Consider the following 13096-nt stretch of genomic DNA (forward strand, 5'->3'; position numbering starts at 1 on the left):
CCGTCCCGCGGTACTCTGTCCACAGCCGCCACTATTTTTTAAGGTGTGCTGTGCTCGCCTTACACCAACATGTGTCCCGACCAACGCAGTTACTGGGAAGGTCCACTTAACCACGGACATATGGACAAGTGCGTTTGGATAGGGATGCTACATTTTCCTGAAGGTACACTGGGTGAACTTTGTGGAGGCCGGGAGCGAGTCATACCCTGGGATGGAACAGGCGGTACCGAAGCCGAGAATTACAGGCCCTATGTCGATCAGGGTTTCCGCCAGCACTTATGTTAGTGGCTCCAAACCCCACTTCTCCTCATCCGCCTCCTCCTCCACTTCCACCTCAGAATTATCCGTGTACAGCACCAGTCAGCCATCAGCCAGTAGCTGGAAGCAGTGTAGCACTGCAGTGGGAAAGCGTCAACAGGCCGTGCTGAAGCTGATATGCTTAGGGGACAAACAGCACACCGCCGCGGAGCTGTTGCAGGGGATAAGAAACCACACTGACCTGTGGCTCTCGCCACTCAACCTACAAGGGCATGGTTGTGTAACATCCCAGAGTATGTCACTAAACTCTTTCTCCCCGCTACAACATGTTAGGTGTATATTTATTGTCATCTGGTGTAATCTAACATTGCATTCTTAATTATATGTTTTTTCTAGGCCTGTTTTATATATTATGCTGTAATTTCCATGTACACCAGCAGGAGGCAGCAATATGTTCAGCAGGATCTTGGCCAGTTTAGTATTATTAGACTGGAATAATTCATTCCAGTCTAGCTCCCCCCACTTTGGGGAGGTGTGGAATGTTCCCACATCCTGCCTCATGACGAGGAAAGGAAGTATAGTTAGTGTACCAGCCCCCCCTGCTTTGGGTAGGCTGTGCAAGTAGGAGCTCCCAGACATAGGGATCCCAACATAGTATCCAGCCTCGGCTGAGGCCAAGGATCTTCTTTCCCAGACTGAGCCTTCAGCCTCAGTGCTGGTGGACAAGCAAGCAGCACCTCCAGAACTACAGATCTCCAGGATGAAATATACCCTGCAAGCAGAACTGTGAGTGTTTATCCAGAGACCAGGAGAAGCCAAATGACTCCGCAGCTAGTCAGGCCCATACCAAGCAGAAGATAGAGCAGAAGACAGATACCTGCCAAATTCTCCAGGCATATGATAAGAAGCAGAAGAGATATTGATCCCTGACACATATTGCCAATACCTGCTGGGACCCAAGGCTAATGCTGTACCTCGTATGGATTAAAGCTGCATTCAGTAAAGACAAGTTGAACTTTATTCCAAGTCTGGATCTCATTCATTACCACCAAGTTCCTCAATTACTCCTACTAACAACACTCAATTTATTGCCAGTGAGCCAGGATCCAGGAGTCCAGCCGTACCAAGGTAGGAGACACCGTTGACACTACATAGAGACACTATCCCCACTCTGGCATTCCTCACCTGGTACGTGAGTTGCAGCATCTTAAAGGGCCCTGAGACTGTACCCTGCGCACGCTGCAATTGGCGTCACGAACAAACTATAGACTTATATACACATATCCTGACCCACTGCATAATCTGGCATCCGTGTAACCATACCACGGTCCTGCTCATTGCAGTTGTGTGTGATAATGGCCGTAACTTGGTGGCGGCTTTGGAGCTCGGCAAGCTCACCCATGCCTAGCCCATGTTTCTCAAAACCTACCCCAATTTGCCTGAGCTACTGGTGAAGGTGCACCGTGTGTGTGCACATTTCCGCAAGTCATCGAAAGCTTCAGCTGGTCTGTCAACGCTGCAGCAGCGCTTGAAATTGCTAGCTCACCGGCTGTTGTGCGATGTGAGCACGCGCTGGAACTCCACGTTCCACATGTTGGCCAGGCTTTGTGAGCAGCAGGGGGCAGTAGTGGAATATCAGTTGCTAGATGGTCATCGCATTTCCAGTTAGCTTCCGCTAATTAGAAGCGAGGCGTGAGCATGGATGTCTGACCTCTGTAAAGTTTTAGGAAACTTTGAGGAATAAACACAGATGGTGAGCGGCGATAACGCTATTATCAGGTAACCATCCCACTTCTGTGTCTACTCAAACGCTCGCTGCTCACGCTTGCACCAAAAAATTCCATCTGAAAACGCTGCCGGCAGAGTCCATACTTCCTTGGGCAACCGAGGAGGGGAGACAAGGGGAACACACAGCAGTTCCAACAGAGGCAGGGCAACGCTCTCCAAGGCCTGAGACAGTTTCATGACACCCCACCAGCACCCTCACCCTGATGCGCGTCACAAGGAGGGAAAAGTTTTGGAAGGTAGTGAAGGAGTACGTAGCAGACCATGTCAGCGTCCTCAGTGATCCCTCAGTGCCTTACAACTACTGGGTGTCCAAGCTGGACACGTGGCACGAACTGGCGCTCTACGCCTTGGAGGTGCTGGCCTGCCCTGCCACCAGCGTTTTGTCTGAGTGGGTATTTAGTGCTGCTGGTGGCATTATAACAGATAAGCATACGCATGAAAATGCTGACAGATTGACTCTTATAAAAATGAACGAGGCCTGGATTGCCCCTGACTTCGACTCCACCAGAGGAAAGTGGATGAACAAAGGCACTTTAAATGTGTTGTTTAATGTACTCAATACACTGTATTCCCATGCACTCCTTTCACCACAAAAAAGGGTATATGGTTAAATCTTCCTTTTCTCATCTACCTCCTCCTCTTCCATCATATAAGCATGCTTATTCGTTGCATATAATTCCCTTGCATATTTCCCCTTGCATATAAATATTTACAGAGTTAGCTCACCTACAGGCCCTCGCATATAATTTTTTAGAGGGTCAGCTCACCTGCAGGCCCTTGCATATAATGTTTTACAGGGTCAGCTCAACAGCAGGCCCTCGCATATAATGTTTTACAGGGTCAGCTCACATGCAGGCCCTCGCATATAATGTTTTACAGAGTCAGCTCAACTGCAGGCCCTCTCATATATAATGTTTTACAGGGTCAGCTCACCTGCAGGCCCTCACCTACAATCTTTTACAGGGTCATCTCACCTTCTGATGATGACAGCGAAGTCTTGCCTGTTGGTACTCTGGCACACATGGCTGACTTTATGTTAGGCTGCCTTTCCCACGCCCCGCGCGTTATACGCATTTTAAACAACACGGATTACTGGTTGTTCACCCTTCTCGACCTCCACTACAAAGAGAACTTCTCATCTCTCATTCCTCTGGTGGAGAGGACAAGCAAAACGGTGCTATACTAGAAGGTCCTTGTTAAAAATTTGCTCCAAAGTTGATAGGGCAGATATCCAAACGGATCTTTGCCGTCACGGGGACGTGTAATCACCCAGAGGTTATCTAGAGTCACCAATGCGGCAGCAGGCCCTCACCCCTAATGTTTTAGATGGTAAGATCAGCATGCCCTTGCTCTAAATGTTTTTGAGAGTCACCAGCAGGCCATAAATGATAATTTTTCAAAGATGTGTTTGATGCCTTCCTTTATGTGTAACAAAAGGTGTTTTGGAGTGCTAATTCCTTGTAATTTTTGGCATCCCTTTCACTTAGTGTATAGGCTTTATGAGTGTAGGAGTCCCACTACCTGAACAATTGTACCACAATGTGAATGAGGCCCTCCATTATGTGATATACAGGTTGCATCGGAGTACCTCTTCCTTGTAATTTTTGGCAGCACTTGCACTTTATATACAAGTAAATATACGGGAAAGAATGTTTCTTAACAATTTTTCCTCTAAAATTGATTTTTTTATTCGGTTTTGTGCGTATTATTGTCAGTCTGTAAAAGTGGAGTACTACTCGGACAACATGGTTCCCAGCAGAGACCTGGGAGATCAAGATGCTTTGAGACTTCCTCCACATGCTGTTCCTGAACCATTTCTGTGATGTTTCCATCAATTTCTGACCTTTTCCTATTAACCAGGCACCCTCCCCTCTTCAGAGCAGGGGGTGCCTGTTTTAATGTTCGGGTTCTCCCGAGCATCCCGATGTGTTCAGCCAAAGCACCCGAGCACTTCGGTGCCCGATCAACACTAGAAGACATCTATGTGGAATCAGATGACGACGGTGTAAAAGGAGTGCGCTTCTTCTTGGCGCTAACATCGACCTGTAAGGCTGAGTTCATACTTGAGTTATTTGGTCATCTTTGGCCCTGTGACTGCCCAAATAAGTGAAGTGTGCAGTGATTTTAAGAACAACGCCTGTCATCTGCATGTCATGCTGACTCACAGTATAATTTCACTACCACAGCAGACTCCCTTTGCATGTTACTGCAAGGCACAGTGTTCTACACAACTATAAAGGCTCTCTGCAGCCAGGATATAGAAGTTTTTTAACGTGATTTGCTGCGAATAAATTCGGATCAGTGAACCGGCCGAATTGAATTTTTTAAAAATTCGCTCATCTCTAAACAAGATGTAATACAATACACATCTATAAATTATATTTTAGCTAATTATCATACTGTATAAATGTGAAATTAAGAAGTAAAACTCCAATCATGTTAAAATTATACTTCATGCAAAACACTAGGGGCACACATGAGTATAACTCGTGAGTAGGGATGAGCGAACCCGAACTGTATAGTTCATTTTCGTAAAAGTCTGGGTTCGAGTTCGGTGTTCGGCGCTTTCTTGGCGCTTTTTGAAAGGCTGCAAAGCAGCCAATCAACAAGCATCATACTACTTGCCCCAAGAGGCCATCACAGCCATGCCTACTATTGGCATGGCTGTGATTGGCCAGTGCAGCATGTGACCCAGCCTCTATACAAGCTTGGGTCACGTAGCGCTGCACGTCACTCTGCTGATACAAGTGTAGTGAGAGGTTGCAGCTGCGACGTTAGGGCGAGATTAGGCAGTGATTAACTCCTCCAAAAGACTTCATTCAGTGATTGATCTACAGCTGTGGATCATTGAACTGCTGCTATTCAATTGCTCAGTGTTTTTAGGCTGCCCAGAGCGTTTTTCAGTCACTTTTTTCTGGGGTGATCGGCGGCCATTTTGTGGCTTGTGTTGCGCCAGCACAAGCTGCCACCAAGTACATTTAACCATCAATAGTGTCGTTATTTTTTGCTATATCCTACATCAGGGTCAAGCTGTCATCAAGTGCATTTAACCATCAATAGTGTGGTTATTTTTTGGCCATATACTACATCAAGGGCAAGCTGAGCCTGTCACCCAAGTGCATTTAACCATCAATAGTGTGGTTATTTTTTGGCTATATCCTACATCAGGGTCAAGCTGTCATCAAGTGCATTTAACCATCAATAGTGTGGTTATTTTTTGGCCATATACTACATCAGGGGCAAGCTGAGCCTGTCACCGAAGTGCATTTAACCATCAATAGTGTGGTTATTTTTTGGCTATATCCTACATCAGGGTCAAGCTGTCATCAAGTGCATTTAACCATCAATAGTGTGGTTATTTTTTGGCCATATACTACATCAGGGGCAAGTTGAGCCTGTCACCCAGTGCCTAAAAAATAGGCCTCACATTTATATTCATCCAAATCTGTCATTACTGCTTTAGCTGGTCAAGTTATTTAGTGTCCAACAAAGCACAGTTTTTGTTCTGGGTTGAAATCCAATTCCCAATTTTGCAATTCTCAAAATTAGTGGTTTCTGCTGTATCAGGCCTACTTTAAATCTATCCCTAAAAGGGTATATAAGATTCAAGGTGCAGATAGGGTAATTCTCAAGAACTTCACACACACGCTACAGTGCAGATCCAAGTCTAATTCTGTCCGTAAATGTATACCTGTCACCCAGCGCCTAAATAATAGGCCTCAAATTTATATTCAGCTAAATCTGTCATTACTGGTGTGCCTGTATTAGTGTAATACGGTACCTAAATAGATAGCCAGATAGTGTTAGGTGTCTGTAAAAAAAGGCCTGAATTTTAATTCAATACATTGGCCCGTATAATATTTTTCTTATTGTGGTGAACGGTAACAATGAGGAAAACATCTAGTAAGGGACGCGGACATGGTTGTGGTGGTGTTAGTGGACCCTCTGGTGCTGGGAGAGGACGTGGCCGTTCTGCCACAGCCACACGTCCTAGTGTACCAACTACCTCAGGTCCCAGTAGCCGCCAGAATTTACAGCCATATTTGGTGGGGCCCAATGGAGTTCTAAGGATGGTAAGGCCTGAGCAGGTACAGGCATTAGTCAATTGGGTGGCCGACAGTGCATCCAGCACGTTCACATGATATCTCCCACCCAGTCTTCTGCAGAAAGCGCACAGATGGCGCATGAAAACCAAGCCCATCAGTCTGTCACATCACCCCCATGCATATCAGGGAAACTGTCTGAGCCTCAACTTATGCAGCAGTCTTATGCTGTTTGAAGACTCTGCTGGCAGGGTTTCCAAAGGGCATCCACCTAGCCCTTCCCCAGCGGTGGAAGACATAGAATGCACTAACGCACAACCACTTTTGTTTCCTGATGATGAGGACATGGGAATACCACCTCAGCATGTCTCTGATGATGACAAAACACAGGTGCCAACTGCTGCGTCTTTCTGCAGTGTGCAGACTGAACAGGAGGTCAGGGATCAAGACTGGGTGGAAGACGATTCAGGGGACGATGATGTCCTAGACCCCACATGGAATGAAGGTCGTGCCACTGACTTTAACAGTTCGGAGGAATAGGCAGTGGTGAGACCGAGCCAACAGCGTAGCAAAAGACAAAGAGGGAGCAGTGGGCAAAAGCAGAACACCCGCCGCCAAGAGACTCCACCTGCTACTGACCGCCGCCATCTGGGAACGAGCACCCCAAAGGCAGCTTCAAGGAGTTCCCTGGCATGGCACTTCTTCAAACAATGTGCTGACGATAAGACCCGAGTGGTTTGCACGCTGTGCCATCAGAGCCTGAAGCGAGGCATTAACGTTCTGAACCTTAGCACAACCTGCATGACCAGGCACCTGCATGCAAAGCATGAACTGCAGTGGAGTAAACACATTAAAAACAAGGAAGTCACTCAGGCTCCGCCTGATACCTCTTCTGCTGCTGCCGCCTCGGCCTCTTTTGCTGCTGCCGCCTCGGTCTCTTCCTCCGCCTCTGGAGGAACGTTGGCACCTGCCGCCCAGCAAACAGAGGATGTACCACCAACACCACCACCTGCGTCACCGAGCATCTCAACCATGTCACACGGCAGCGTTCAGCTCTCCATCTCACAAACAGTTGAGAGAAAGCGTAAATTCCCACCTAGCCACCCTCGATCCCTGGCCCTGAATGCCAGCATTTCTAAACTACTGGCTATTGAAATGCTGTCATTTAGGCTGGTGGACACAGACAGCTTCAAACAGCTCATGTCGCTTGCTGTCCTACAGTATGTTGTTCCCAGCTGGCACTACTTCTCCAAGAGAGCCGTGCCTTCCCTGCACAACCAAGTATCCGATAAAATCAAGTGTGCACTGCGCAACGCCATCTGTGGCAAGGTCCACCTAACCACAGATACGTGGAAAAGTAAGCACGGCCAGGGACGCTATATCTCCCTAACTGCACACTGGGTAAATGTAGTGGCGGCTGGGCCACAGGTGGAGAGCTATTTGGCGCACGTCCTTAGCCGCCAAGGATCGCAGGGCAACATTCTTTGCCTCCTGTCTCCTCCTCCTCCTACTCAGCTTCCTCCTCCTCTTCTTCCACCTGCTCATCCAGTCAGCCACACACCTTCACCACCAACTTCAGCACAGCCCGGGGTAAACGTCAGCAGGCCATTCTGAAACTTATATGTTTGGGGGACAGGCCCCACACCGCACAGGAGTTGTGGCGGGGTATAGAACAACAGACCGACAAGTGGTTGCTGCCGGTGAGCCTCAAGCCCGGCCTGGTGGTGTGCGATAATGAGCGAAATCTCGTTGCAGCTCTGGGACTAGCCGGTTTGACGCACATCCCTTGCCTGGCGCATGTGCTGAATTTGGTGGTGCAGAAGTTCATTCACAACTACCCCGACATGTCAGAGCTGCTGCATAAAGTGCAGGCCGTCTGTTCGCGCTTCCGGCGTTCACATCCTGCCGCTGCTCGCCTGTCTGCGCTACAGCGTAACTTCGGCCTTCCCGCTCACCGCCTCATATGCGACGTGCCCACCAGGTGGAACTCCACCTTGCACATGCTGGACAGACTGTGCGAGCAGCAGCAGGCCATAGTGGAGTTTCAGCTGCAGCACGCACGGGTCAGTCGCACTGCGGAACAGCACTACTTCACCACCAATGACTGGGCCTCCATGCGAGACCTGTGTGCCCTGTTGCGCTGTTTCGAGTACTCCACCAACATAGCCAGTGGCGATGACGCCGTTATCAGCGTTACAATACCACTTATATGTCTCCTTGAGAAAACACTTAGGGCGATGATGGAAGAGGAGGTGGCCCAGGAGGAGGAGGAGGAGGAAGAGGGGTCATTTTTAGCACTTTCACGCCAGTCTCTTCGAAGTGACTCAGAGGGAGGTTTTTTGCAACAGCAGAGGCCAGGTACAAATGTGGCCAGACAGGGCCCACTACTGGAGGACGAGGAGGACGAGGATGAGGAGGAGGTGGAGGAGGATGAGGATGAAGCATATTCACAGCGGGCTGGCACCCAACGCAGCTCGGGCCCATCACTGGTGCGTGGCTGGGGGGAAACGCAGGACGATGACGATACGCCTCCCACAGAGGACAGCTTGTCCTTACCTCTGGGCAGCCTGGCACACATGAGCGACTACATGCTGCAGTGCCTGCGCAACGACAGCAGAGTTGCCCACATTTTAACATGTGCGGACTACTTGGTTGCCACCCTGCTGGATCCACGGTACAAAGACAATGTGCCCACCTTACTTCATGCACTGGAGTGTGATAGTAAGATGCGCGAGTACAAGCGCACGTTGGTAGACGCGCTACTGAGAGCATTCCCAAATGTCACAGGGGAACAAGTGGAAGCCCAAGGCGAAGGCAGAGGAGGAGCAAGAGGTCGCCAACGCAGCTGTGTCACGGCCAGCTCCTCTGAGGGCAGGGTTAGCATGGCAGAGATGTGGAAAAGTTTTGTCACCACGCCACAGCTAACTGCACCAACACCTGATACGGAACGTGTTAGCAGGAGGCAACATTTCACTAACATGGTGGAACAGTACCTGTGCACACCCCTCCACGTACTGACTGATGGTTCGGCCCCATTCAACTTCTGGGTCTCCAAATTGTCCACGTGGCCAGAGCTAGCCTTTTATGCCTTGGAGGTGCTGGCCAGCGTTTTGTCTGAACGTGTATTCAGCACGGCAGGGGGCGTCATTACATACAAACGCAGCCGCCTGTCTACAGCCAATGTGGACAAGCTGACGTTCATAAAAATGAACCAGGCATGGATCCCACAGGACCTGTCCATCCCTTGTGCAGATTAGACATTAACTACCTCCCCTTAACAATATATTATTGTACTCCAGGGCACTTCCTCATTCAATCCTATTTTTATTTTCATTTTACCATTATATTGCGGGGCAACCCAAAGTTGAATGAACCTCTCCTCTGTCTGGGTGCCGGGGCCTAAAAATATCTGACAGTGGCCTGTTCCAGTGGTGGGTGACATGAAGCCTGATTCTATGCTATGAAATGAAGACTGATTCTCTGCTGACATGAAGCCAGATTCTCTGCTATGGGACCTCTCTCCTCTGCCTGGGTGCCTGGGCCTAAATATGTGACAATGGACTGTTCTAGTGGTGGGTGACGTGAAGCCTGATTCTCTGCTATGACATGAAGACTGATTCTCTGCTGACATGAAGCCTGAATCTCTGTTATGGGACCTCTCTCCTCTGTCTGGGTGCCGGGGCCTAAAAATATGACAATGGACTGTTCCAGTTTTGGGTGACGTGAAGCCTGATTCTCTGCTATGACATGAAGACTGATTCTCTGTTGACATGAAGCCTGATTCTCTGCTATGGGACCTCTCTCCAATTGATATTGGTTAATTTTTATTTATTTTATTTTTATTTTTATTCATTTCCCTATCCACATTTGTTTGCAGGAGATTTAACAACATTTTGCTGCCTTTTGCAGCCCTCTAGCTCTTTCCTGGGCTGTTTTACAGCCTTTTTAGTGCCGAAAAGTTCGGGTCCCCATTGACTTCTCGAACCCGAACATTCAGGTGTTCGCTCAACTCTACTCATGAGTGATCTAAAATGATTTGCTACATTTAATGATATAAATATAATACAATTTTATCTGTACTACAAATGTGCAGACTGTTTTTTTTTTTTTTAAGAACGAAAAGAAAACAGAATAAGGCTGGTTTCACACTTGCGTTGTCCGGATCCGGCGTGTACTCCATTTGCCGGAGGTGCCCGCCGGATCCGTAACACCGCAAGTGAACTGAAAGCATTTGAAGACGGATCCGTCTTCAAAATGCGTTCAGTGTTACTATGGCACCCAGGACGCTATTAAAGTCCTGGCTGCCATAGTAGTAGTGGGGAGCGGGGGAGCAGTATACTTACAGTCCGTGCGGCTCCGGGCGCGCTCCAGAATGACATCAGGGCGCCCCATGCGCATGGATGACGTGATCCATGCAACACGTCATCCATGAGCGTGGGGCGCCCTGACGTCACTCTGGAGCGCCCGGGGAGCCGCACGGACTGTAAGTATACTGCTCCCCCGCTCCACTTTACCATGGCTGCCAGGACTTTAGCGTCTGGCAGCCATGGTAACCATTCAGAAAAAGCTAAACGTCGGATCCGGCAATGCGCCGAAACGACGTTTAGCTTAAGGCCGGATCCGGATTAATGCCTTTCAATGGGCATTAACTCCGGATCCGGCCTTGCGGCAAGTGTTCAGGATTTTTGGCCGGAGCAAAAAGCGCAGCATGCTGCTGTATTTTCTCCGGCCAAAAAACGTTCCGGTCCGGAACTGAAGACATCCTGATGCATCCTGAACGGATTTCTCTCCATTCATAATGCATTAGGATAAAACTGATCAGGATTCTTCCGGCATAGAGCACCGACGACTGAACTCTATGCCGGAAGAAAAGAACGCAAGTGTGAAAGAGCCCTAAAGATATCCCTTTAATAACCTCTCGTATAAACTCTCATGTAATATTATGCGTAATGAACTCATTGGCTCAACAATTGTTCACATATAAATCAATAACTAAATATGAAAAAACAGGCAGGGGTGTGTACGAGTAAAGTATACAGACGATTTTCTGCTTTTAAAATGAATCATATGTAATTATTTCTGTGAAATAGATTAAGATATGATTGCAATGTAAAAGTATGCATAAAAGTTAAACTTTGTATTGTGGAACTTTGTATTGACATATAAGAGAAATGAAGAGAGATTACAGATATACACAGATTTGATGATACACCTTTTATTTTTTATTATATCGCTCTTTAAGACATATATTTCTAATTTGCTCTACACACCTCATAATAAAATAGAAACAGCTGTGACAGTCATTGCTTTGAAAATTACTTATTGTGATTTCTTAAATATATTTAAAAAACTAAAGTTTTTGTATTAAACTGGTACACATGAAATAAAGAAATGAGATGTTGATTGTATATTTAGCTTTGGCTGATTATTTTGAAAATAATCTCATATATATGTATTATAATCAGGTTTGATATTAGTAGCACAAGACTGATATAACTATGTAGTGGATGATTCGTGCCCATTACAAAATATAGTGAGGTTGATTTTCAATAGACACAGTCCTAGGTTGCACCAATAAAATTAATTTTAACAATGACACAGTAATATTTCTTATATTGGGTTGTTATATTTTGGTTGTTTTTAATGATGCGCAAGTCCTCATGCAAAGTCCAATGTAGCATGATACTTAAAATATTAATACCAACCTAGAGAACTGTTATTTGTCTCATCTTCCTTTATTTATACATAGCCTGTAAGACTGTAGCCGTTTGTCTCTCTCTTAGAAGTCTGTGCCATACTGGCAGCTTTTTGTCCTTTATCTGTTATAAGAGCTCTGCTCTGATATCTACTGTAAAAATTGTGTTCAGGTTCCTTGGGTGGGCAAGAGGCACAGAGAATTGAACCACCCAGCACAGAAAATATTGAAGATACAATACCAAGATAGAGGGCAGATCCAAGCTCATACCTCTGGGCATCAGGAAGCAATGGGTTGTAAAAGTCTTGAAGGATAGTGTGCAAGTTCCAGCATATAGGCACCAGACAGATAATGCCACCCAGGATAAAGACAACACCACCAGTCACTGCCAACTTATCTTTACCAGGATTGTCTTGGTTAAAAATAGTACATTTCATGCCAAAAACTGTAAACAATGTGGCAAGTGAAGATAGTACACATGATGTGATCATGAGCGCCTGGGCAGCTTGAGTTTCTTGTGGCAGTCCCAGCATAGAATTATATATATCACATTGGGTGATACCTGTGCTAAAAACAGCACATTCCATCCACAGCCCTTTACTAAAGCCAACAGCTGTCACAATACTGGCACCAACATATGAACTAACCTTCCAGTCAGGTAGTAGTGTAGCAATGATTGTGCCAATTAAACCCAATACTGCCATGAAGTAACCCATCATCTGCACCCCAACTGAAGTCATGTTCTTCTTTGGCCTGTATCTTTTTGACCAATGATCAGCTGCCAAGGTTCCTCTTCTCAGGCTTTTACCAGTAAATAAATTATTTTCGATTGGTCTTTTTTCTGGAAAAACATCCTCACTGCAAGCTGACTTCTTGTATGTTGTATTTTCCTTATGCCAGGAACTTTATTCTGCCTTCAGGCTCAGCATAATTACAAGGTAGGGAAGGGAGTTGCTTCCAGCTGTGTGGATTTGATGTCACGTTGAGTCCAGTTTATATTGAGATTAAAAGTGAGGAAGAAAGGACAGACTAAAGGGAGGAGGGAAGAGAGAAAGCAGGAGTTGGCTGGGGGTTAAATATTCACCAGCACCAATTGATTTACAAAATGCTCCTTGACCGAGTTATCTGTTGAACATAGAAATCAAACAGACCCCGCTCAATAGCTATGATCTCCTGCCAGAGTAACAAAGAAACCTACACTAAATCGACAGTATTGGGACACACCTCTTAATCATTGAACTCAGGTGTTTCATTCAGTCCCATTGCCACGCATGTATAAAATCACACAAAAACTAGCCATACAGTTTGCCTT

At 46.7% G+C, this 13096-nt stretch overlaps 1 protein-coding gene across 1 annotated transcript; it reads right to left on the minus strand.

The window, feature by feature from the left end:
* Positions 1-11436: 11436 nt before the first annotated feature.
* On the minus strand, positions 11437-12784 carry CLDN2 (claudin 2). Its single transcript, XM_040405915.1, has one exon. It carries the CDS (start codon positions 12522-12524, stop codon positions 11829-11831), a length of 696 nt encoding a protein of 231 aa, XP_040261849.1. The 5' UTR covers positions 12525-12784; the 3' UTR covers positions 11437-11828.
* Between the last annotated feature and the right edge of the window lie 312 nt (positions 12785-13096).

The sequence above is a fragment of the Bufo bufo genome, chromosome 8 (assembly GCF_905171765.1).
Source record: "Bufo bufo chromosome 8, aBufBuf1.1, whole genome shotgun sequence".
In the NCBI taxonomy this organism is placed as follows: Eukaryota; Metazoa; Chordata; class Amphibia; order Anura; family Bufonidae; genus Bufo; species Bufo bufo.